Source organism: Lissotriton helveticus, chromosome 5_1 (genome assembly GCF_964261635.1).
Source record: "Lissotriton helveticus chromosome 5_1, aLisHel1.1, whole genome shotgun sequence".
Lineage (NCBI taxonomy): Eukaryota > Metazoa > Chordata > Amphibia > Caudata > Salamandridae > Lissotriton > Lissotriton helveticus.
Window position 1 is genome coordinate 643,998,375 of NC_136065.1, and position 23,162 is coordinate 644,021,536.

At 42.3% G+C, this 23,162-nt stretch overlaps 1 protein-coding gene across 1 annotated transcript in view; it reads left to right on the forward strand.

Annotated features, from left to right (window-relative positions):
• The window catches only part of LOC144753328 (neuromedin-U receptor 2-like), a 217,123-nt gene extending 205,059 nt beyond the window's left edge, over nt 1–12,064 (forward strand). Inside the window, exon 3 of the mRNA XM_078641064.1 lies at nt 11,100–12,064. Coding sequence (XP_078497190.1) covers nt 11,100–11,509 — 410 coding nt within the window. The 3' untranslated portion in view covers nt 11,510–12,064. The remainder of the gene's footprint in view (nt 1–11,099) is intronic.
• Nucleotides 12,065–23,162: the final 11,098 nt, after the last annotated feature.

Here is a 23,162-nt window from a genome sequence, read left to right on the forward strand (position 1 = left end):
CTGAGCATACCCGTCCCACTCGGGGTGACAAATGCAAAAATAACAGTTGATGGACAGAATGCAGAACAATGTCATACATTCACCCCAGTACAGAGATCTGGGCCTAAATCCTGGACTGGAAACAAGCATCCTAGTACCGGTTTCGGTCAACTACAGCAGGCACTCTGGGCTGTGGGTGAAGATTGGAGTAGTGTTTGACAGTCCTGTAAAGGGGCTTGTTTCTGTTGGTTGCCTCATTGATGATTGTCTTGATGTAAGAGGCTTTAGCTTTGATGAGGGCTCAATTTTTAGAGTGGAGTTTTTTTGAGTAGCCTGAGGTCATCTACTTATTTCTGATCTTCTCCATTTCTTTTTCCGTTTTCATATGGGACATTTATTTTCATTAATCTCTTGAGTGGATCAAGTTGTTGAGGACTTAGACTTGGTGCAATGGGTTTTATATGGAGCATAACATTCAACATAAATTCTCATAGTACTGCTGTAGATGTCAAGGCGAGTACTGACATCTGTGGTGGCCTTACAGAGTTCTGTAATGCTCTCGTTTTTTTAAATGGATGTCTTTGATGGAAAGTAAGGTTATTTTTCTTTTTTTTAGGTTGTTTTTGATTCTGAAATGTAGTCTATGCAAAGATCAAAGGTATTCCGAGGTGGTCAGTCCAATCAAGGGCTATCTGTGCATGCCAGTCGACATAAGGGGACACTGATGGATAAAGTCCAGTTTGGCCGCCTTAGGATTGGTTTGGGTTAGTAACAAAATGTTTTGTTTCCAGTTTGAGAGGTTTTTAGAAGGCTTCATTCACACATTTTGGGCCTGATTACCTTGGCGGTCAGACGAGTGTCCGACCTCCATGGGAATGGAACTGCTGACATGTAGTCGGCTGTTCCACCCACCAAATTACAATGCCACTGCTGTGTAGGTGGCCGTAAAAATGCAGTTTTTCCATTGTGGCTTGTGCTGCGGCCCAGAAAAGGACCGCAGCACAAGCCCCAGTGGTAAAAGACATTTTGCAAACATCCATGCACAGTGTGCCAGGCTCCATGTGGTGGCAGGCACACGGCGCATGGATGTTTAGGGGGCACCACATGTGCTCCCCCTGGCCCCATAGCAGAGGCCCACGGGGACAGGGTCATGCTAGGGCCCTCCAAAGTCCCTTCCTGTATGACTTTCCATCGCGGCCAGACCTCCATATAGAGGCACAGGGAAAGGGACATTGTAATCCCAATGGTGCAGGCACGAGCCCCATTGTAGGGATTAGGGTCAGACCGGTATCCCGACGGGTTCCTTGAGACTGTTGGAGGTGTCAGTCAGTCCCTCCCACAGCTGCGCACCAACAGACCTCATCATAATGTAGTGGTCAGACCTCTATCCTGGCTGTCGGGTGGACCGTCAGTGGTAACTGAAGTCAAGTAAAAAGGATACTCCACAAACTGACATAGTAGGTAGTAGCATTCGCTGATTTGGCAAGGAAGTAACCATTCTGTTTTACAGTTCCCTATATGCTCTGTTTCTACTTTGCTTCCACTCCTGCTGAGAAGACCACATGCTAAAAAATATACTAAGATAGGCGAGTTTGCGAGAGAAAAGACCCCGCTTGACCTTGGAAATCATTGCTGACCTTCAGGGCCATCATGTCGATTTTGACACAGTACATCCAAAGAAAAATGTTTTTCTCCACAGGGAACAGAATATTGTGCACTATGGTTACGAGGACCTTTGAAAGTGAGGGATCCAGAGAAAATGCCTCTTTCGAGGACCCTGTGCTCAAGAAAGGAATTACATGGTTGGGAGTAGTTCTAGTATCTCTTCCAATAGAACTGAATGGGGAAACATCCTTTACAACGCAACTTTTACCACGCAGTGCTTTTACATCACAACTTTTACAACTCAAACCATTACAACGCATTGCGCTGGGGGGCGCTGTAGGATAGGGAATAGATTTAATTTACTATCCAACACCTTCCCTACTATCCACGGGGACTGGAGTTGGAATAGTAAATTAAACTATTCACTATCCAGCACCCCAAAGCGCTATGCGTTCTAATGGCATGCGTTGTAAAAACTGCGTTGTAAAGGCATGCGTGGTAAAAGCATGCGTTGTAATGTCATACATCCGCCGAATGGTACATGTGGACCAGAGTCCATCTCCAGATTTTATTTTCAATATTATTTAAGGAGGCAAAGGCCCCCCTCTTCAAAGTTCAGCTCGTAAATTAATTTTCAGTAGCACTTTATCATAACCAAATATGTTTACAATAAGTGAGTAGGGGAAAAGCATCAATGTTCAGAATCGATTTTAATTGCAAGATTCATCCTGAAAAAAGCACAACAAAATACTTGAAGGGATTCAAAGAGGGGATCATAAATCTGCACATCTAAAAGTACTGTTGAGCGCTAGGGCCGACTTATTATATTTTCCTATTTAGATGTTTCAGAAGTAGTACATTTGGAAAGCTGCCCAGACACAGTACTACAGGGGAAGTCGTGAATATTTACAAATATTTCAGTGTGGTGAAAATATGCCCACAGTGCAAGTTCCAGTGTAGAAAAGGGTCGGAGAGGCGTTCGTGAGTGTCCACAAACTGATATTCTTGTGGACATTCACACATTTTCAAGGCAACCCATACCTTTATTTGTCCATACCACAATCCCTTGTGTGCAGTGTACCTCTGTGGAATTGTACACAGTTGTGACATACAATTCCACACTAGTGGTATCTTTTTCTGGATTTCTGGCAAATAAGTGGAGCCATAGATCCATCTTCATCCATAAACTGGACTTGATGGCCGGAAATGTCTGTGCGAATAAGGTTAACTAAATGTACATCCCAGTCTCATTTTACGGAAGTCGTAATCAAATATTCAGATATGTGAGTCTGTCCACTTAGTACTCATCGCACATTTATATTTCACAATTGTTTCTCCTTACAAGAACTTTTTCCAAATGCCATATCTTTGGTTTTGATTGTACTTTTATGTGAATACCCATTTAACAGATCAGTTACTATTTAAAAACCCATGGTTGCTGAAATATCAGGACTGTGCTATCAGCATACATAGGTGGATTTGCTTCCACATTTCCTATATACTAATGATAGAGCGCGCAGGTCACCCGACTAGTCTGTTACCAATATCCACCTGGGCCCATAATCAATAAACTCATAAATAAAACCAGGATAACCTTTGCTCTACTACCAGTGTATTTCAGACATTTAGGACTTTTGACCTATCTATACCTTGACTTACCAATCCACGTTACCCGTACCTACAGTCCTAAGGAATCAATGGTGTTAGCATAATAGGAAAAATAACATTTGCACTCATATAATAACCATCAACTCGGGATAAGTTTTAAACTCTTTGTCTAAGTATCTTAAATGGTCATGATCCAAAGATTAAACACCAAAAGACTTTCAAATATGAAGATCAGAATCAAAATGTAACTATGCAAGAGATGTATTAAACTAATTTCGATCATTTAGCAATAGGGAGGGTAAAGAGAAGGAACATAAAACATAATCAGAATGCTTAAGCATTTAACAAAAGGGAAGGGAAAAAGGGAACATATGTCAAACTTTATCAATAGGACGGGTAAAGAGAAGGAACAAAATACGCAAGCACTTATTATCAAATACGTAACATTTAGGAAGGGGAGAGAAGGAAACAAGTCAATGACGAACCCACATATATTTATATTTACCTAGGAATGGTGTGAAGAACTAACCCTGGCCACAGGTCAGTTTAAAGGAAAGAACCCCAAAAGTTGCAGTCGCCAGTAGGCTTGCAGGTGTGGATCAGAATCAGGACAGGTAAAGCCAAATTGGATCAGGACAGGACCACCAAAGGTTTAGACTGGCACCCGCAGTTAAGTTGCAAAGCCTGCGCTACTCCCTCTCTGCGGCACACAGTCAAACCCCGATTGGGTTGTCGATTTCTCCGACAAAGTGCTTCGCCAGCACTTCAGCTTCCCAGAACCCCGATTGGGTTATCGAATCTTCTGATAGAGTGCTCCGCAGCCCTCTGCTCTTGGTCACCTATTGAGTGCGTTGGGTCAGTGACAGGTCAGTTATTCGGACAAGTCGGACAATTTCTCTAGCTAAACCGACGCTAGTTATACTCATTTTCAGGTCAGTGTACCATCCCCCAATGTTGCAAGTGTATGGATCCCCAATTTTGATTGGACAGAAAGATGAGGAGAAACCGACGCTAAACCGACGCTAGTTATACTAATTTTCAGGTCAGTGTACCATCCCCCAATGTTGCAAGTGTATGGATCCCCAATTTTGATTGGACAGAAAGATGAGGAGAGGTTATCAAACGAAACCAAATTGATACTTTTCTTTTGAATATTCAGTTTAAAATTCCCGCCCATCATTTTGATTTTTCTCACGTATGTTTTATTCCACCCGGCAGTGAATGTATCAATAATGATTACAATGTAGTCCATATTTTAGTTCAGCTTCCTTCACAGGGGTCAGGAGTTGACTTTCCCAGGAACATCTTCTAGCAAGTCATGCCTTGGCCGAGTTTCAAAGACAAATGACATAGCTCCTTCTGGAGTCGACATGCGCAGTGTAGCTTTCCAAGATGGAGTAATAGAATCTCCCAGGCCCAAAGATTACGATACATAAAAAAATAGAAAAGAAACAGATTTAGAACACAGAATAATTGAATGCACTGTATACCACTTATCTCTACTCTATTCCCATTACTTAAAATGTAACTATTGCGTTAAGGTTAAGCAGAACAAACAGCTTAGCAAAAGCACCAGTGCAAGCCTCATGCATGCTGTAACACATAGCAGCCATCTTAGTTCTAGTGCGCAGAAGCGAAAGATTCCCTCCTAAGCAAAGAGTACGTCATGTCACGTGAGTATGACAGACGCATGCGCAGTACAAAATCCGGCGTACAAGCAGCCATTTTAGTTGCAAGCGGATTACAGTTAGTAAAAGCACATATGCAAGCTTCATCTAGATACCCAAAATGTAGTGTAATACAATATTAGTAATACGAACATGTTGATTAATTTATTAACGTTATGTCGGGAGGGTTGAGTACAAGCAAGTCGCATTACATGCGAATCCTTGCTCCATCACTAAAGTATACTGCGCAATTATTACCTCCAAATAGCAAGTCACTTATGCAAGTTTACGAATATTTAGGGGGTCATTAGGATGACAGGCAGGCTTAGTCCGCCCACCATCCTATCGGGACTCGGGACCACCCGCCATAAGGGCAGGGGTCCCGTCGGTGTTATTAGGATGCGTACGCCACAGTGGCGGCCACATCCTGCATTTATAACATTGTGGCGGGCTGTGCTCTCTGCACCGCCGGCCATAATGCCATAAATGCATGTATGCATTTGCATACACAATGCGGCAGGCACCGCGCGGTGCCTACCGCATTGTATATGCAAATGCAGAGGGGGTGCCACAGGTACCCCCCTGTGTGCACCCCCCACCCCTCCTTCACTTTGGGGTCCGTAGGGGACCCCCAAAGTGAAGACCACATGCCTTTCCGCCGCCACGGAAAGGCACCTGCCCTGGCCCATCGTAATATGGCTGGCAGTGTCTAATAGACACTGCCACCATATTATTCCTTTTCCTCCCCGGCCACAAGGCGACCGGGGCGGAAAAGCGGCGGACGGTCGTTCCGTCCACCGCGGTCCCCCCGCCATACTAATATGGCGGGGGGATTCAGGAGAGGATGGCGGGCGGATTGCCCCCGCCAGGCTGGCGGTGGCCACCGCCAGCCCGGCCGGGGCAATTCACCCGCCATCCTAATGGGCCCCCAAGTGTTAGAAAAGGAGTAAGGTTTACACTTTTTCTTCTTGTTTGTAACTAAACTAATTTCCCTGCATAACAATCATCTTGAAAAGTTGAAATTTAATGGTGAACACATTTTCCACCTAACATTCTCCACGATTTTCACATTCACCTGTGTTTTCAATGCTTTTTTAAGGACATTAGCTAATTTTCATGAACATCCATGAAATTAACAATTTTGTGCATATTAAAAAGCACGCATTGCATTCTTTGCGCACTCCTCTATACCATTTTGCCATGCCTACACTCTATGGAGATCAATTCAATTCAAATTCACTTTATTCGGTTTTCGTTTAGATTAAAAACCATAAAAGCATAGTACACAAATCTAAAATATACATTTTTAAACGTGGTATTTGAATTCTTTTTTAGAAATTAACAAACCTCTATTATGTCGGCTCTCCCCTACTCCCAAATTACAATCTAAAGATGTTATCAATTCATAGCACGTTTTGTTTTAAAACCATTTTCCGTTTAAAAGCATATGATTAAAATAAGTTCGCTTCCTCTATGGAGATCATACTGCCTTCACTCTTGGCAACATTATACTTATACAAAACACACGCATTACTTCCCTACATTTCGCATGCATGACAGCAACATTAAGTTTTTTTTGCATGTGATACTACTTAGCTGCGTCTATGTTTGTCGATCACCTGTAAGCCATATGTAAGTACAGAATCATGATGCTCGTCTTCTGTTTCTCCTGAATCATAGCAACCATATCAAGCTTGCTGGTAGTCCCGGCATAGGAAATAGCCTACTTCATATCTCTCTGTTCAGTCACAAAATATTGGTAGGATTATCACAACTTAGGAGCCCATTAGGATCACGAGCGGATTGCCCCCGCCTGCATGGCGGTGGCTATCGCTCGTGATCCAACCCCGCCCACCATCCAATTCCCCCCGCCATATTACTATGGCGGGGGGACCGTGGCGGACAGAAAGACCGTCTGCCGCTTTTCCACCTGGTGGAAAAGAGTTTAATATGGTGGCGGTGTCTGTTAGACACTGCCAGCCATATTACTATGCAGGCGGGGACATGCCTGTTGCCGCCACGGAAAAGCATGCGGTGTTAGACATTGGGGGCCCGCTACGGGTACCCCTATGGTACCCGCCAGCAGTTCCATGCACAACATAGCAGGCACCGCATGGTGCCTGCCATGTTGTGCATGGAAGTGCACAACATACCTCCCTGTCATAGTGGCGGGCGGTGCTGAGTGCACCACCCACCACAATGACAGGAATGCAGGATGCGCCCGCCACTGTGGCAGGCGCATCCTAATTGCCCCCACGGGACCCCGCCCTTATGGCGGGCGGTCCCAGTTACCGTCCGCCATCCTAATGACCCCCTTAGTATCCATACTTTTGCTAGTAATAAAAACTATTAAGTATGGATCATCCTTGTGGAAGCGTCCTCCATTAAATCTAAGACAGAAAATAGAACTTTTCAAATTCAGGTAACTACAGACCTATTCAAGGAGACATTTATTTATCCTACTCCTGTGTGCTAGCTTTCTTAGTCACCTGCATCGATCTGGGCCTGTTGGTTAGATGCCTAAATCCAGCTACTGTCCACTTACTCCGGCCACTGTAGACTCTATTTAACTTTTCTCTAAGTATTTACCACCTTGTTTTTAGCTTACATGGTCAATGCATTCTAGTAGTTGATTAAATGCAATTGACATTTGATTACATTATGGATGACCCAGAGTGCTTTGAGACTATCACAAGGTGGTGAGTACCACTTTAAAAAAACACATAAATAAAATAGAAAAGTAAGGATTTTTCAAAGAAAGCCAGACTTACACTTGAAAATGGTTTGTGAATAAGCCTATGATGTTTCCTGAAAGGTGTAAGCTAGAGGTTTCTCTCTAACTGCACCATACATGTTTATTTCTCATTTTTTTATTTCTGTAATATTTTTTAGAGGTTTTGATGTATACTGGTAGACTGTGGCATGCCCAGCTGTGAGTTCTCTAAGGGCAATCCTTTCATGCTGATAACAGATAGCCAACAGATCCAGCTCTAAAGATGTAGGGTCAAATTAAGTCTTACGTCTCGTAATTCATATTTCACACCAAACTTAATCATGAAATCAAACAGTCATGTTTCTTTAGTCGACAGTATTTTGCGTTCTAGGTTGTCTAAACCCACACCCTTCACACTAAACTCAAAACTATAAGCCCCATAATTCAAACTGCTTTTTTCTAAAAGAGCAAGACTGGCTGAAGGTGTCACACATATCATGGGTTCACTCTACATGTATTTTCATTCTGTATCACAAACCTAGCTGAGAAGCAAGGAAATGTTGTATATTGTGAAGAGGGGGTTACATTAAATGTGACTTAAAATTTTGAAGTTCGAAATTACGTTTCATAACACAATCAAACAATGCCCATTCATGTCTAGATATCAGGATTTGGACTTAATTTCTAAAATCAGTCCCTTAACAACTACACCAAATAATCTCACAATTGCCAACTACTTTACGACTTTCAGTATTCACAAATTGCATTTACGAATCGAGCGTGTAGGCTTTAGGGATTTTTTCACATAATTTGCTATTTTAATACATTATTTCGTGACATTAGCATGCCTACTTGGACATAGATACATATATATGGCAGAGAAATAACACTTGATCCGGACAGTGGCTGATGTTTGTACCTGATTTTCACCTATGTTCACTAGAAATGGGGGATAACACATGTAAATAGTGTTCACATCTGTTTTGGGAACATTACCTCCGCTTGTGCACTTATTTTCACTGGCAGAGTCCACGAGGTCAATGCCAACACAGGATTAGTTTCAGTTTGGCCATCACATTTAATATGAGTACTTGCTATTGTGCACACTGGATAGGAAAGACTAATAGGACTGCTGAGGCCTTAAGATGGATGGTTGGCACGGGAGTCACAGGTGTAGGTCAGCACCTGAATGCCAGCAGTGTCAAACCTAGAGGGGTTTAGAGCCTGGGATGACATAGTCATGTCAGAGCTGGGTGATGCATGGCAGTCCAGGCATATGAAATTATATACTGATCTTACTGCGGTATATGACTCAAAAAAGTAAAAAAAATCAATTTCTACAACTAGGGCATGCTCAGAATGATTATAAGGCAGGGCTGATCCAGTTCCCAGACTTTAATCCCATAGAAGCTAATTTGGTGGGGGAAAGGTTGGAAGGTAAGGATGTGTCCACACTTTATTAAGCATTTGTGACTAACACCCCAGAGCCCTTTAAAATTCTTAGGGCTGGGTGGACCGCAGATTTGAGAGGCAATAAAGACAATGAGTGGCTGAAGTCCAAGATGGCTGCCAAGGTGACAAAGATTTCTGGAAAAATGTGCATAATACAATTCAAATATTTTCAACAAGTGTATTATATCCTGTACCAACTGTATAAAACGACGAGCCACTGTCTCCCTCCGTATCTGATGTCAGGGAGCAGTATCACCTTACTGCACATGATTTTGAGACCGCCTTAAAATACAAACATACCGTCTCAGATTTATCCTACGTTACAAATGGTGATTGGAATACAAGTGGAATGTAACTCTAAGGGTATGATTCCGAGTTCGGGCGGTAAGGGAGTGGGCAGTCCACCCTCTCCATGCTCCCGCACCACTGAGACTCACCACTGCCCTTCTGCCAGATTACAGCTTAAAAGTGGTCTGGCCAGTACGATACATGACGGTCCCACAGGGGTGCCTTTTTCAAAGGCAGCAGTGCCTTTGAAAAAGACACTGCAACAGGAACTCCAGACAAGGTTGAAAACCGTAATATGCTTATCGGGACCATGTCAGTCCTGCCAAGCATATTGCTGCCTCCAGCCCGCCATGCAACCACCAGGAAACAGCAGTTTCCTGGTAGCGATGGCGGCCCCAGGGCGATCTGACCACCCAACTTATAACAGGGAGGTCCGACTGCTGGTACAGTGAAGGCTGGATCGCCATCGCTGCACCCCCACGAGTCTGGCAGTCCTTGGATTCCCAGACTCATTATCGGGCCCTAAGAGTGCCATTTTGGATAAATAACTAGCATGGAATGGATCCTGAAAGGGGAAAAGTGTGACATCAGCCCTTTTAATAGCCAAAAAAGTTATCACCTGATGCAGAGTAGCAAGCAATGTCCCAGCACTTAAATGAACGGCTAGGTGGGATGACCAAGATATGTGGAAATGGTGGAGACATTTTCAAAGGGTGTCCTCTATCAGTTTATCCAAGAATCTATGCTGAGCATGCACTATACAAAGAATATCTGTAGGTTTTTCAAACTATATGACCTGCATTTGGTAATTATGTCTGTGAGGTCTGTATCCCGTTCAAAACACCATACTGCAAACATTGTGTCCTTTTGGGTGGATAAAACAGAATAAGAACAATTTAAAAGAAAACGTTTTGTGAACTACCTATGTACTAATAGATTGGCTCGTAAAACAATGATTCTGATTAGGTTGTGATCTGACCCATCAAATTAATATTCAGTATCATAATTATAACTCACTTCAAATGACCATAATCACATGGATGGTTGTCTGCAGAGATCAGCAGCCACCATATCTGTGATTGCTTTTGAATAAAGAAAGACAGTTTTATTTTTATAAATCCAGCCCAAATTCATTAAAGAAAACCTGGGTGCTTATAAATTGTTTTTTTTTTCAAAGTTTCAGAGTGATATAGCAGTGGTCCCATGGACCACTGCATATTCCCCCTGTAATATGTATTCCAATTTGCAAAAGTAAAGGGGTGCAAATGGGAACCTTCACTTTTGCAAATGTGTTAACACATCAACTTGGGAGCCTGTAACTTTTCAGCTGGAATTCTGGTCACAAACCACTGACACATATGATAACGAATAGGTAATTGGGAGGTGTCCCCTACAACACTACTCAAAAATAGAAACATTGGCATCTATTTCTAAATACATTCATTGACCCAGAAAAACTTGTCCAAAATGTTAAATGGGTTTATTACATTAGGAAATGTTTTTTAGAGTTCAGAAATACACTGACTTACTGTATTCAATTAGAGGGTTTGCGACTGCTAAAACCCTTTGTACATCTGGTCCTTGATTTGGACAGTCTAAATGGTAATTTCAAGTATACTGCTTCTTCCAAATAGCGAAAAAAAGTATCAAAGCTTACTTAACACCCTGTTTGATCCTACAGATAGACAATGAAACAGGGTTAATTGCTAATTCATAATAACAAATGCAGCTTTCTAATTCAATGCATTCTCCTTTTATCTCTCACCAATATCTTTCTTGCCCCACAGGTGTAGTAGTGATCGTGTTCACCATCTGCTGGGCTCCATTTCATACAGACAGGCTTCTGTGGAGCTTCATCACTCATTGGACGGATGTGATGCACACAACCTTCCAGTACGTCCATATCCTCTCTGGCATCTTCTTCTACTTGAGCGCTGCTGTTAACCCTATTATCTACAACCTCCTCTCCACAAAATTCCGTGAGCGCTTTCGAGAGATTGTTTGCCGTAACCCAGAGAGCAGTGTGTCCTACAGCAGCTCCCCAGCCTTCTGCAAGACTCACAAAAGCCCTTCTCACATAGCAAGCATGGTTGGCCTACCAGAGAAGTCTACATGTAGGGGAGAATATAAATTTCTTCCTGTAAACTTCCATCCTCACCTGAACTGGTCACATGAAGATGAAACCTCGTACATGTAACTCTGGCATGGCTTCATGCAACACAGACTGATGTTTTTTCAGATGCCACAGCAACTGAATGGTATAACAGATGTTTTTTCAGGTCCTTCACTATCTCCCATGACAACAAAAATAAGCAACATCTGCTCATTCTACAAAGTGCATAGCTCTTCTAGCAGATTAATATATTATTCTGAATAAGTCATGTAAATTGTCCAGACATCTAATGAGCTGAAGGTCTATATTTTCAATGCAGAACTATAGGCCTGGTCTTCTTCTTTGTCATAATTGTCTGCTACATCTAGTAACAGAAACAAAGTGACAAGCCCTAAACCACATGGCCTTCAAGACAGGATTGTGCAATCATGTTGTGTGTGAACTGTGACAGTAGAAATTTAAAGTTGTACAAAAATATATGTTTCTTTTTAGCACAATGAATCACGTGTGGTTGACTGACGGGCCCTTGTTTTCTATCTGGACTAAGATCGATGAAATGTGCCACATTATCTCTCAGAAAATACTTCTGAGATGGCCCATATTGGCTTTTGGATTAAAGGGAACAGAAAATGGAGAAAACCCATGTGCACAGTTCAAGTTCTGTGGTATGCTACAGTTATATTGACTCTGATATCTTGCTATAAAATATTGTAGTCAAGACATTGACTACAAAAGTATCATGAAATGAATATAGTTAAGTATAGAGATACTATATTCAACTATAATTTATAAAATATTGCCCCATTTGGTGTTAGTAATAAAATAGCTACACCTGAAGGGACAATATTTTTTGTAACCCTTAATTAGGACATATAAATTGTGGCAGGGGATACTTCTATACACAATATTATGATATACAACCCATCATGGCACATAAATGACTAATTAAGAAGAGTAAATCTGTACTTACCTATATATACTTTTAGCAGCAATATTTCTGCTATGGTGTTTTTGTAGCACAAAATTTACTCGTCATTATTATAACATCAAACAATTATGTAGATGTTACTTGATACGCCTGCACTCACTACCAACCGATGGTTACTACATCCTTACTTCCATACATAGATCATAAATCACAGCTATCTTGCAAGTCTTGGATTCTAACACATTTCTATTATAATAACTGTTAGAAATTGTGTTTCTGGTTGGCAGAAGTATGCACCCTGCCCATGCAGGAACCACAATCCTAGTCAGGGAAAGTCAGATACACAACATATTAACACAGGCTCCCCCTCTGGTTGCTTGGCACAGAGCAGTCAGCCTTAATTTAAGAGGCACTATGTAAAGTGTTTGTGAAACACTTCAAACAGTAACACAGTGAAAACACCACAAAAAGATTCCACCCAGTTTAGAAAAATAGATTATGATTTTATAAATAAAACAAGACAAAAAGGACAAGATTCCAATAAGCAGAAGTCAAAATATAAATGTTTAAAGATTAAAATTGAAAAGTAGAGCTTAGAAGCAATAAACGCATCTGGGATTATCTAATCACACTAGACCAAAGCAAAGTCAAGGGTTCAGACCGACCACGATGGAGCATGGTCAGGACAGGAGCCATGCAAGGATCGCTAAACCTGGTCACAGCAGCAAGATTTGGGTTGCAGCCGAGCAAAATGTTGGTGTTGATCCCGCAGTTAATGTGATGTGTCGATCTTCTCTACACAATGATGGTGATGTGCCGGTTCCAAAGATGAAATCCCGGTTTTGAGATACTTTGATTCCAAAGTCAATGTGCGGGGTTTCTCCACACAGTCAAAGGAATGTGTTGATGGTCCATCTGCAGTTGTGGTGCTGTGGCGGCTCTGATGCATTGGTTCTGATGGCAATGCCCTAGTTCAAAGAGCAATGCGCTGGGTCTGTTCCTTTCCTGCGTCAACGGCGATGTATCGATTCTGCTCATGCAGCAAAATATGCATCGGTTCTCCTAGAGCAAGCATATGGATCCACTTAGAATGAACCAGATAGAGGAGCAGGGAGAAAGACTTAGATATCTGTGAGTCTTAAAACAGGACCAAACCAGCATGCCTTTGGAGTTCTTCTTCAGAAGGGTAGAAGGAAGCAGAAAGCAGAAAGCAGGGCAGCAAAGCAGAATAGCAGTTCTTCCAGAGCAGCAGTCCAGTTGAGTGGCAATCCTTGTAGCAGTACAGCAGTCCTTCCTCCTGGCTGAGTTCTTCAGAGGTCCTGTAGTGTCTGATTTGGTGTGGAAAGAATACCCAGTTGACCTTTGAAGTGGAGGTGACTTAAAAGAAAGGCTTTGTAGTTCACATACATCCTCCCTCCCTTCCCTGGCTCCAGACTTACTACAGGGAACAGCCAATTCAGGTGTAAGTGTCAGCTCCTCCCTCCCATCCTGCCCAGGATGACCCATCAGGATGTGAATGGACTCTCAATCAAACCTAAGATCCCTTTGTGTTGTTGCCTGTCCAGAGGGAATGCACAAAGTCCAGCTGTCACCCACCCAGACGTGTATTGGAGGCTGCAGGCACACAGGGATAATAGCAGAAAAATGCTATCCTGCTAAAGGTGGCATTTCTGAAAGGGTACTGATAAATTAATCTTTACTAGCAAACAAGATTTATTACTAGCATTCCAGTGATATGAAACATGACAGATCTACTCCTTCTCAAACAGGAGTTATAGCTTATAAATTTAATGAGAAATTCTCAATTTTAACCTTTGAGAGGGGCATGTCTTGCAGTAGTGAAAAAAAAACTTGGGTGTTTTTCACTTCCAAGGCATGAAAAAACTTTAAAGTGCATGTCCTTCCTTTTGATTACACAGTTCCTTCACCTGTAGGATACCTAGGGCCTATCTTAGGGGTAACCTATATGTAATACAAGCAGAGTTTAAGGTTTGACAAGGGGTTGGAAATGCCACGTCGACATGGCAGTGGACACACATGTTTTGCAGTGGCAGGCCTGAGACAGGTTTAAAGTTCTACTTGTGTAGGTGGCACAATCAGTACTGCAGGCCCACTAGTAGCATTTAATTTGAAGGCCCTGGGCACATGTAGTGCACTCTACTTGGGACTTTTAGATAAATTAAATATGCCAGTTGTGGATAAATCAATCAAATCATGTTTCAGGGGAGAAACCGGTTAGCAGTGGTAAAGTGTTCAGAGTCCTATGGCCAACAAAAAGAAATCATCAAAAAGGTGAGTGAAACAGGGAAAACGTTTGTTGAAGGCCACCCTAAGACTGTCAGGTCTAACAATAACGTAGCAGTTTGTTTTTTCATGATATTATGGGGCTTACCAGTAATTTTGTTCTGATTACATTACATTGCTGTCATGTACCATACTCCCAGAAGGGGAAGTACCAGATTAGCAATTAGGAAACAGGTCTCCCAAATACATAGTATGAATAATTTGAAAAAGCTAATCTCCCACACTTGTCTAAAAAATACAGTGAACTGTATAAGGAATTTCCTTTTGAGGACAAAAATACCACTCATAAAAAGAAATAGATATTAAAAGATGAATTATACACTGGTCCTAATGGTAAGGAGCTAGACAGATTATTTTTACAGCTATATTCTTCTGAAATATCATTCCAACCACAAAACAATTGGTTTAAGGATGCCAGGTTGAAATAAGTTTATCAAAACTCTCAAACCTTTTTCCAGACATGATTTATAGTTGGGGTTTCAACTATAAACAAGCATTGGCAATGCCAATATGTCTCACCCACGCAAAACTTATTGGCGTTTTTCAACAGCGTGGCTGCTGTTCCGGATGGCTAAAAGATAGTGGAGTGGCATGGTGTAGAGTGGCATAGAGTGGAGTAGAGTTGTAGAGTAGAGTGAAGTGGCATAGATTGGAGTGGGGTATAGTGAAGTGGAGTGTCGAAGAGTTGAGTGGCCTAGAGTGTGTACTCTGCTTCGAGACAATTACATTTTGTAGTGTGCTTAAATAAATTATGAAATTGTGGAAGCATCATAAAGGTAGCTGACCAACAAAATAAATAAAACCAACAGGATTCATAATTTGTTTTAGGGGGAGTAGAAAATGGCAGTTATGCTGGAAACCCCTTAACTGCAATGATGCTAAATCCTTGTGAATAAACTGCCAACTTTAGAAACGCCAAGCTCAATTGCCAAGATGGCAACAATCGTGATGCTGCAGCATCACTAATTACAGCTTCTGTGCGAAAGGATGTGTGTAACAGCCAGAGCTGGGGAACCAGGTTCGAGTCTCAGTGTCGGCTCAACATCCTGTGAGTCTGGGCAAATCACTTAAACTCCCTGTATATACAAAAAATGAATGGGTCTTTGTGTGTAATGTAACTGGTACTCATGTAAAATGCTCCAATATTTTGGGTCGAGTTTGCCTTATATATTAAAAAAAATGCAACATCTGCAAACTACCCAAGACTATATGGTTCCATGGATAAGAAAAAAAAACAAATATATATCGATTTTGTGAAGAGGGTTTCAGATAAGTTGCTTGAAAAGTTGATTTCTTTACAAACTCCTGGATACTGTGGTGTAACCTTGAAAAGCCGAATTACATTGATATGCCAAGATGCCCTAAGTCAGCTGTGAGTAGTTCATGTTCATTGCATTCTGGAACTCAGAGTATTGCTTTTCTTTTTATAGACGAAGGACTAGCTTTCCAGAGAGATGGAAATAGAAATAGATAGGCAGCTCGCAATACACATTGGACAACTTGAGTGACTGAAGTTAAAAAGATTTTATTACAGTTTTCCGGTTCAGCATTTCTTATCCTAAACTCAGGACTACAAGCACCACAATGCAATGAAAACTGAAATAGCCTGGCTGAGTTACTCAAACGTCTCACAAGGGCAACTGTGAACCTTTTTAAATAAATGCTGTGTGACCCCATGAGAGGGGTGGGTGGCAGTGGAAAAATAAACCAAAAGGAACCTTCCTCCATGGAGTAGCAAATAGAATCTTCTACTTGATAAAACTGATTCCACTTTTAAAATGGTTCTACTCATCTGCTGTCACTTATTGAGGAGCCCGAATACACAAAAAGAAATCAGAATTGAACCCAGCATTGTTAACATGGAGGCTCCAAAAAGCTCTGCTCCAGCAGCCCCAGCTGGAGCAAAGTTTAACACCTGGGGGTAGGATTTCGGACTTACTAGCAGACATCAACCCCTGTGCCTATGCCACACTCACTGACACGGGCAGTTGCTGAAATCGCTATATCCCAGATTGGGACATCTTTGCAAGCAATACATGCCAAGGGTCAGTAAATGGAACAGGTTTCAGCTCACCTGCGAAGTGCATGGTCATGCGGAGCGTAGTAAAAGGAAAGTGATACAATTGGTCATCAAGTGCCGTACACTCAGACACAGTCCAGATGATCCAAGTAAATAATTTAAATGATGAATATATCACCGATAGCCCCTCTCTCCCTGCCCCTTGCCCAGCTGCACCGTTTGGCTGCAGACAGGATAAACAATGGCGCAGTGCTCCCCTCACCAACATTTTAATCCACCATAACACTTGCAAACACTACAAGTGATTCTCCAGGAGAGATGAGAGCTTCAGGACACAGACAGAGGGCTGTTCCTGTTACTGAAGGCACCTGGGGGCGTAGCAAGCAAAGCCAGTCTTCCCCCTGGATTGCGTCGTGGGTTGGAGCAAACCAGGAGAGGAGATAGGTTCGGGATAAGGGAAGGGGTGGGCGTTAGGGAAAGAGTGCCCACCACTGTCCAGTATGTTTAACCAAGAGGTTCCCTTGCCTGGGGGCAGTGTGAGTGCACAACCGGACCTGAATGACGGATGGTGCGGATGACTTGGTGCTGGACTATGATGAGGGAAGGGATGACTGGGAGGATGGAGAGGTGAGAGATGATGAGGGTGTGGGAGCAAGCTTTCAGTAGGAGAGGAAAGATAGAGAGGGTGTCATGGACATTGAAGGCACTCTTAGTAGTTCGCAGAGGTCAGAAGGGGCGGAGGAGGCACTAGAGAGAAGCAGTCCGTACCTGGTGGGGGATGCCACAAGGAGATGGGCAATGGTGGCAGATTACCTAAAGGTACGAAGGAATGGTTGTTGGCATGGGACAAAGGGGACATGGTGGCTTGCAGGAGAATCTGCAAATAGGTTGATGTTGGAGACGGGGTGGCAATGCAGGAGAAAAAGGAAGGGAGTCATGGCCAGAGTGACTGTCAGCACGGGAGCAAGGGAAGCCACTCAATAAGGGAAATAGGAAGTAGGTGACAGGTGAAGACAGCTCAGTGACAGAGAAAGAGAGGAAAGATTGCACTGATGAGACACAAAAAGCGTCCCTAATAGCTACTAGCTAATGTGTGTGAGTTCTAGGCAAGCAAAAAACGAAAAAATCTAAGGGGCATATTATCAAGGACAGGCGATACATTATCGCCGCTTTTATCGGCAGGAAACTGCCGATAAATCGGCGATAATGGCCTTGATAATATGCTCTATGAATTCCAATCGAAGCCCATGTTAGATGTGAACACATCTAACATGGGCTTCGATTGGAATTCATAGAGCATATTATCAAGGCCATTATCGCCGATTTATCGGCAGTTTCCTGCCGATAAAAGCGGCGATAATGTATCGCCTGTCCTTGATAATATGCCCCTAAATGCTTTAAAATTACATTATTCATGTGCAAAGATGTCAATTTGAAGGGTCACTCAAACAACAGAGAATACAAAGAAATACAGGAAAGTGTGGTTTATAAAAATAATTATAAGCAATTTATTACACAAAGTATTTAAAAAAAACATAGTACATTAAAACATTTCATTAGCAATCATATATACAGTACATAATTCAAGAAAACAAGGTCGACCCTGCGTTTCGGTGATTACATACAGATATTCACCTTCTTCAGGACAGTTTTCTAAATGGTAAAAACAATTCATACTGTTATTCTTCAAACATGTTGTTGGTGACACCCTCTTTTAACTGCACAAACTAAAATCTTGCCCTGTGCCCGCTCGCGAGCACTTACATCCTAGTTACATCATTATTTCACTCCATTCTTTAGGAAAACCTCTCCTAAAGCAAACAATGCACTTAACTCATTAATTGTCCCACTCAGCTTTATGCATAAGTAACGTTAAATTTCAACCGGATATTTTTAGATTGATAAACACCATCTATCCTAACAGGAATTTAATAACCTTAGGACACTTAAAAATAGACATACCTTTCTTATTTGCAAGGACAGGTCTAACAACAGTTGTCACTTCTAGTGTATGTGAACTCAATTATATGGGGCTAGAACTTCTAAAGTTTCATAAAGATTACGCCAGGGGTCAGTACCTATTCAAAATAAAATTAGAAGTTATATCTCATGAATATCCAATTCATATGTTTCAAACTAAACATTGGTAAGAGAGATTAATACATACCAATGTATAATAGGCTCAAATTTTGGGAGACCTTCGTTCGAATGTTCCGTATTGATAAAATAAAAAACTGATTAGACCAGGGTTTGCAACTTTTTTTAATACCCACAAGACATTTGTTTAGACAATAGAAGATCACAATTAATCATACTTTTAATAACTTAATGAGTATGGCATGGTGAATTCGGAATGCGATGAAGTGATTTCCTCCCAATTCAAGATGGCCGCCACTTACACGATAAACAAGACGAGTTATAGACAATAAATCCTTTTGCCAAGTTGATATTTACATTGGTCTACGACCATGAAATTAATATTTCTTTCGTTGGACCTACAGCTCTACCCCCCTCCCCCTCCCCAGAGCCTTGAGAAACTTACGGGCGAGTTGTCGTGCTCTACAAGACACTGATTGATTGATTTAAGTTGACTTCCAACACTTACAGTCGAAAGGAAGTCTTAATGTGAGAGTCAAACTCAAGGGAGCTCATCAGCTAGGTGAGTTAAGTCCTTCAACTTAAAAGAGCCTACAAAAAGGGGGAATGAGCAGGTATGTCTCACATTAAACATTCTGCTACACAAGAGTGCCCTCTGTGTCTGCAGGAAATGGAGCATTTCTGTGCACGAGGAGTAGAACTTTCAGGATACAAGCAGAGGTGTAGGATTTTCAGTATACAAGTATTAAGAAAATAAGAATAATAAAAGCATCTAAATCACTGCGTGATCAGAGGAGAGACTATGGGGAAAAATAACCAAAATAGTAGCACAAAAGCACTTTATGCTATTTGGGGGCAGGGAGGGGATTGGGGAGAGAGGAAGTAACAAGGAGTGGGAGAGGGGATGCACAATAGTACATGCCAGAAAACAGTAAAATTACATTTTAAAAAGTACCTGAATCACAGAGCAAGCAGTGAACCCTCACTAATTCAGAAGAATCAATCTGTGCTTGTTCCATGTGCCAGAGCTGAATCAGGAAGTGATGCCTGGCCTGCGCTGTCCAATTAGAAGGGAGCAAAGAAGAAGTAACACTGAAGCCAGCTAATGCTAAGCAATGGGTGAGCTTCAAGTCCTTTTTGTACAAAATAGTGTCTTGCCAGGGAGAGCACATGCATAAGTGAATGGCTCATGCAGGCTCGACCCTAAAAGGGTGCAAATAAGCATATTTAAGAGCCTTCTACAAGAGCGGTGGCATATTCAACAGAGAGTATGGACAAACACATGGGAAATACATTCTTCTGCTTGAGGCGTTCATATTATATTCCTATATGAATAAAGAGTAATCAAAATAAGAAGACAACAAGAAATGTATTTAATAGTTTACACAGCACTGTTAATCTGGGATAATTGCAATATAACGGTTACCAAGGGACATTTTAGAGTAAACTGAACCTTGACTTCTTGCTATTACTACCATTGGAGAGTCATGGGTCCAATTGGGGTCATTTTATTATTCAAGTGGAAAAATATCATCATGGCAATGGGCACCAAAATGAAGGTTTTTTCCCCTTAGGATCCAACAAAACAAACAAATTGGCTCCATCTGCTTTTAGTTCCTTTTCTGCAGGCAATTGTAAGCACATGGAAACAGTCTCAATTCAGGTACTGAGCATTCTAGAAACCCACGATTGAATCCACAAGGTGAGAGATGTTTACTAGCATGGCCAGGTAGACAGCACTTTCCCCAAAATCAGACATGGCCTAGTACACTCCGCTACAGTCCTATATTTAGCAGTGGCATAGTGTTGGTGTCATGGACCCTGGTGCAAGCAAGGTAAATTGAGCCCATCCATACACTGACTAGACTGCAAAATCCAGTTTTAACTTGGATGCATTGAGCCCTTCACACCTCTGGGCCGAGTGGTATTTTTGTATTTTATTTACTTTCTGGTAGTTGCAGCGGTGAGGCAGGTGAGTGGTGAGTGAGCAACTGAGTGAGGAGGTAGATGGGAAGCCGTGGAGTCCTGGAGCAGTGACAGGCGGGCCCCTTGTCATGGATAGGGGCCAAAAGGGCTCAATTAGGGCTGGGGAGCGGAGAAAGCTCCAAAACAAGATTGAATGACTGTGGGAGTGCCCAACAGAACAGAGTAGAGCTCCACAGATGCCACGGTAAATGCCGTCACTTGGGAGGTCTGCCCTCAGCCTGTTCCTGTGCTTGCCATTCTTCCAGGATGTGGCTCTGACAGTTTTAGTCATTTGCGATGGCCCCTGCGTTGCTTACGCATTGTCGGATTCCTGTACCCGGATCTTCACATCTAGAGCACTAGCTGAGCGGAGGCACAAGTAAACCCAGACCAGAGCAACCAGTGGGTGTCACAGGCTGGACAATTGGATCAGCACTGAGCAGAATTTCAAAATTTTTTAAAGGTCACGGGGGGGGGATTTGAGCCGGTGGTGTTGTGTGATTTAGGACAGTAGACCCTATGCCAGAGAGTAGAGAAAGGTGGCACACAGATGCAGCCTGCTTAGTAGAGGGTGCTTCTTAAATATACCCTGCTCCACCACGCATCACCCACCCTCCACTCTATCTACTTTCTTTTTGGAAAACAAATTACTGTAATTATACAGAGAGATACTACTGCTGTTGTGGTGCTGTGTAAGAGACCACAAAGGACAATAAGGCCCACAATGTCTACAAGGACGTCAAAGGCCGCAAAGATACATTGAGGTAGGGCAAAAGGAGTTCCAGACAAGATGGGTGAAATTCAATAATGAGATCCAGAAGGCTAAGATCTACTCCTCAAATGCAACCCATGATGAGGAGAAAAAGTTAAAGTCAGGATAAACTATTTAAGTCTGGGCCACCTATTCTAATAACAATTCCAAAATCAAAGCAGGTGCACATGAACAGACCCCACCTTTTCTCCGTACCTGATCTCTTCAAAAGGACAGACCAACATGAGGACGAGGGTGCGGGTGTGCCCCACAGCCAGTAGTGCAAAAATGCAAGAATGAAGAGCCACACACACATTTGGTGCTAACTAGCCCCGTTGTAATTAGCGAAAATTAAACTCAACATGAAACCTGGTTAATGCAGCAGCAATGGCCCCTCCACATTACACAGGAAGCATCAGATTTACACGGGAAACAGGCTAGTACATTTAGCCTACAAGCAAACAAAAATGGACCCACCACATTACTCAGGAAACATTAGATTTACACGGGAAACAGGCTACAAGCAAGGAAAAAGAATAACAGTATTACATGCTTGGCGCAAGTCCACCAACAAATGGATTCAAACACGCCACCTACGAAAAGTGAAATCCCTGAATCGCTTTTAAAGCCAAACACTTCCTCTCTCATCTCAGACCAACATTCCCCCTTTCAAAAAAGTAGTACTGATATTTTAGAAGCCCCGTCGTTGAGTGAGGTTGCAAATCCACATATGGGCAACAAGGGGAATAAGGACTCTCAAGCACACAGGCTTCAAGCGCACCATCTAACAAGCAGTGAAGGGGGCGTTCAAAAATGATGCAGCAAAAGATGTAAATTCCTCTATCTTGGTACTTCCTTCTTCACTATGGAGTCCATGCATTATCCAGAATCCAATGTCACCCCAGTCCTGTTTCACCAAGACAATTGTAACCCCTTGTTATGCATCACCCCTGCACTAGAGCTGGAAGGAGCAAACACCCAGTTAAGAGGGACTCCGCCAACACCCACAAGCACTAAGAATCCCTGTTGGATACTCAACAAGCCAAAGTCGAAGCTATGAACTCTCACTTTTCAAAACTTGACATACAGGTTGATCTGTTAAACATGATGGCTGTCTTCATCTCAAGGACAACAAACTAAAGGCATTAAATGGCTTAATCTCCAGAGTACTAAAAGATCCAGAGACTAAATGAATTATGTGTACTGCACTCTGATTCTGGAAAAGTTGAGCACACGCCCACAATTTCTTCTCAATTCAATCGACGAATTAAAAAACATCCCTAAAAAAAAGTGTCCCAAGTGGGGAGTGGCAAAAGCAGCAAATAATTGCCAACCCGCAGCACCCTCACAAAGCATTAAAAGATGCAAAACTGCTAAGTGCAGTTTAAAACATGGGGAAACATTGTCCTATGCAATCATACTTTTGAAAGGAATTAATGTAGTCCCGCCCTCAAAACCAGATAGTGCGGCAGAGAGGGAAGTTTTACAACAATTGGAAGAAACAACCTTCTTTTCCTCAAAAGTGCCTCCCCCTCAAAGAAACAGAAAGTAGGAATTAGCCCCTGAAGCCCTAGGTCGTACTTTGACAGTGCCAGTGACAACCCTCTCAGATGCGAATAGACAACTGCTTACAGCACTGTGCATCAATGGACAAACAGACCAATCAGGGGAC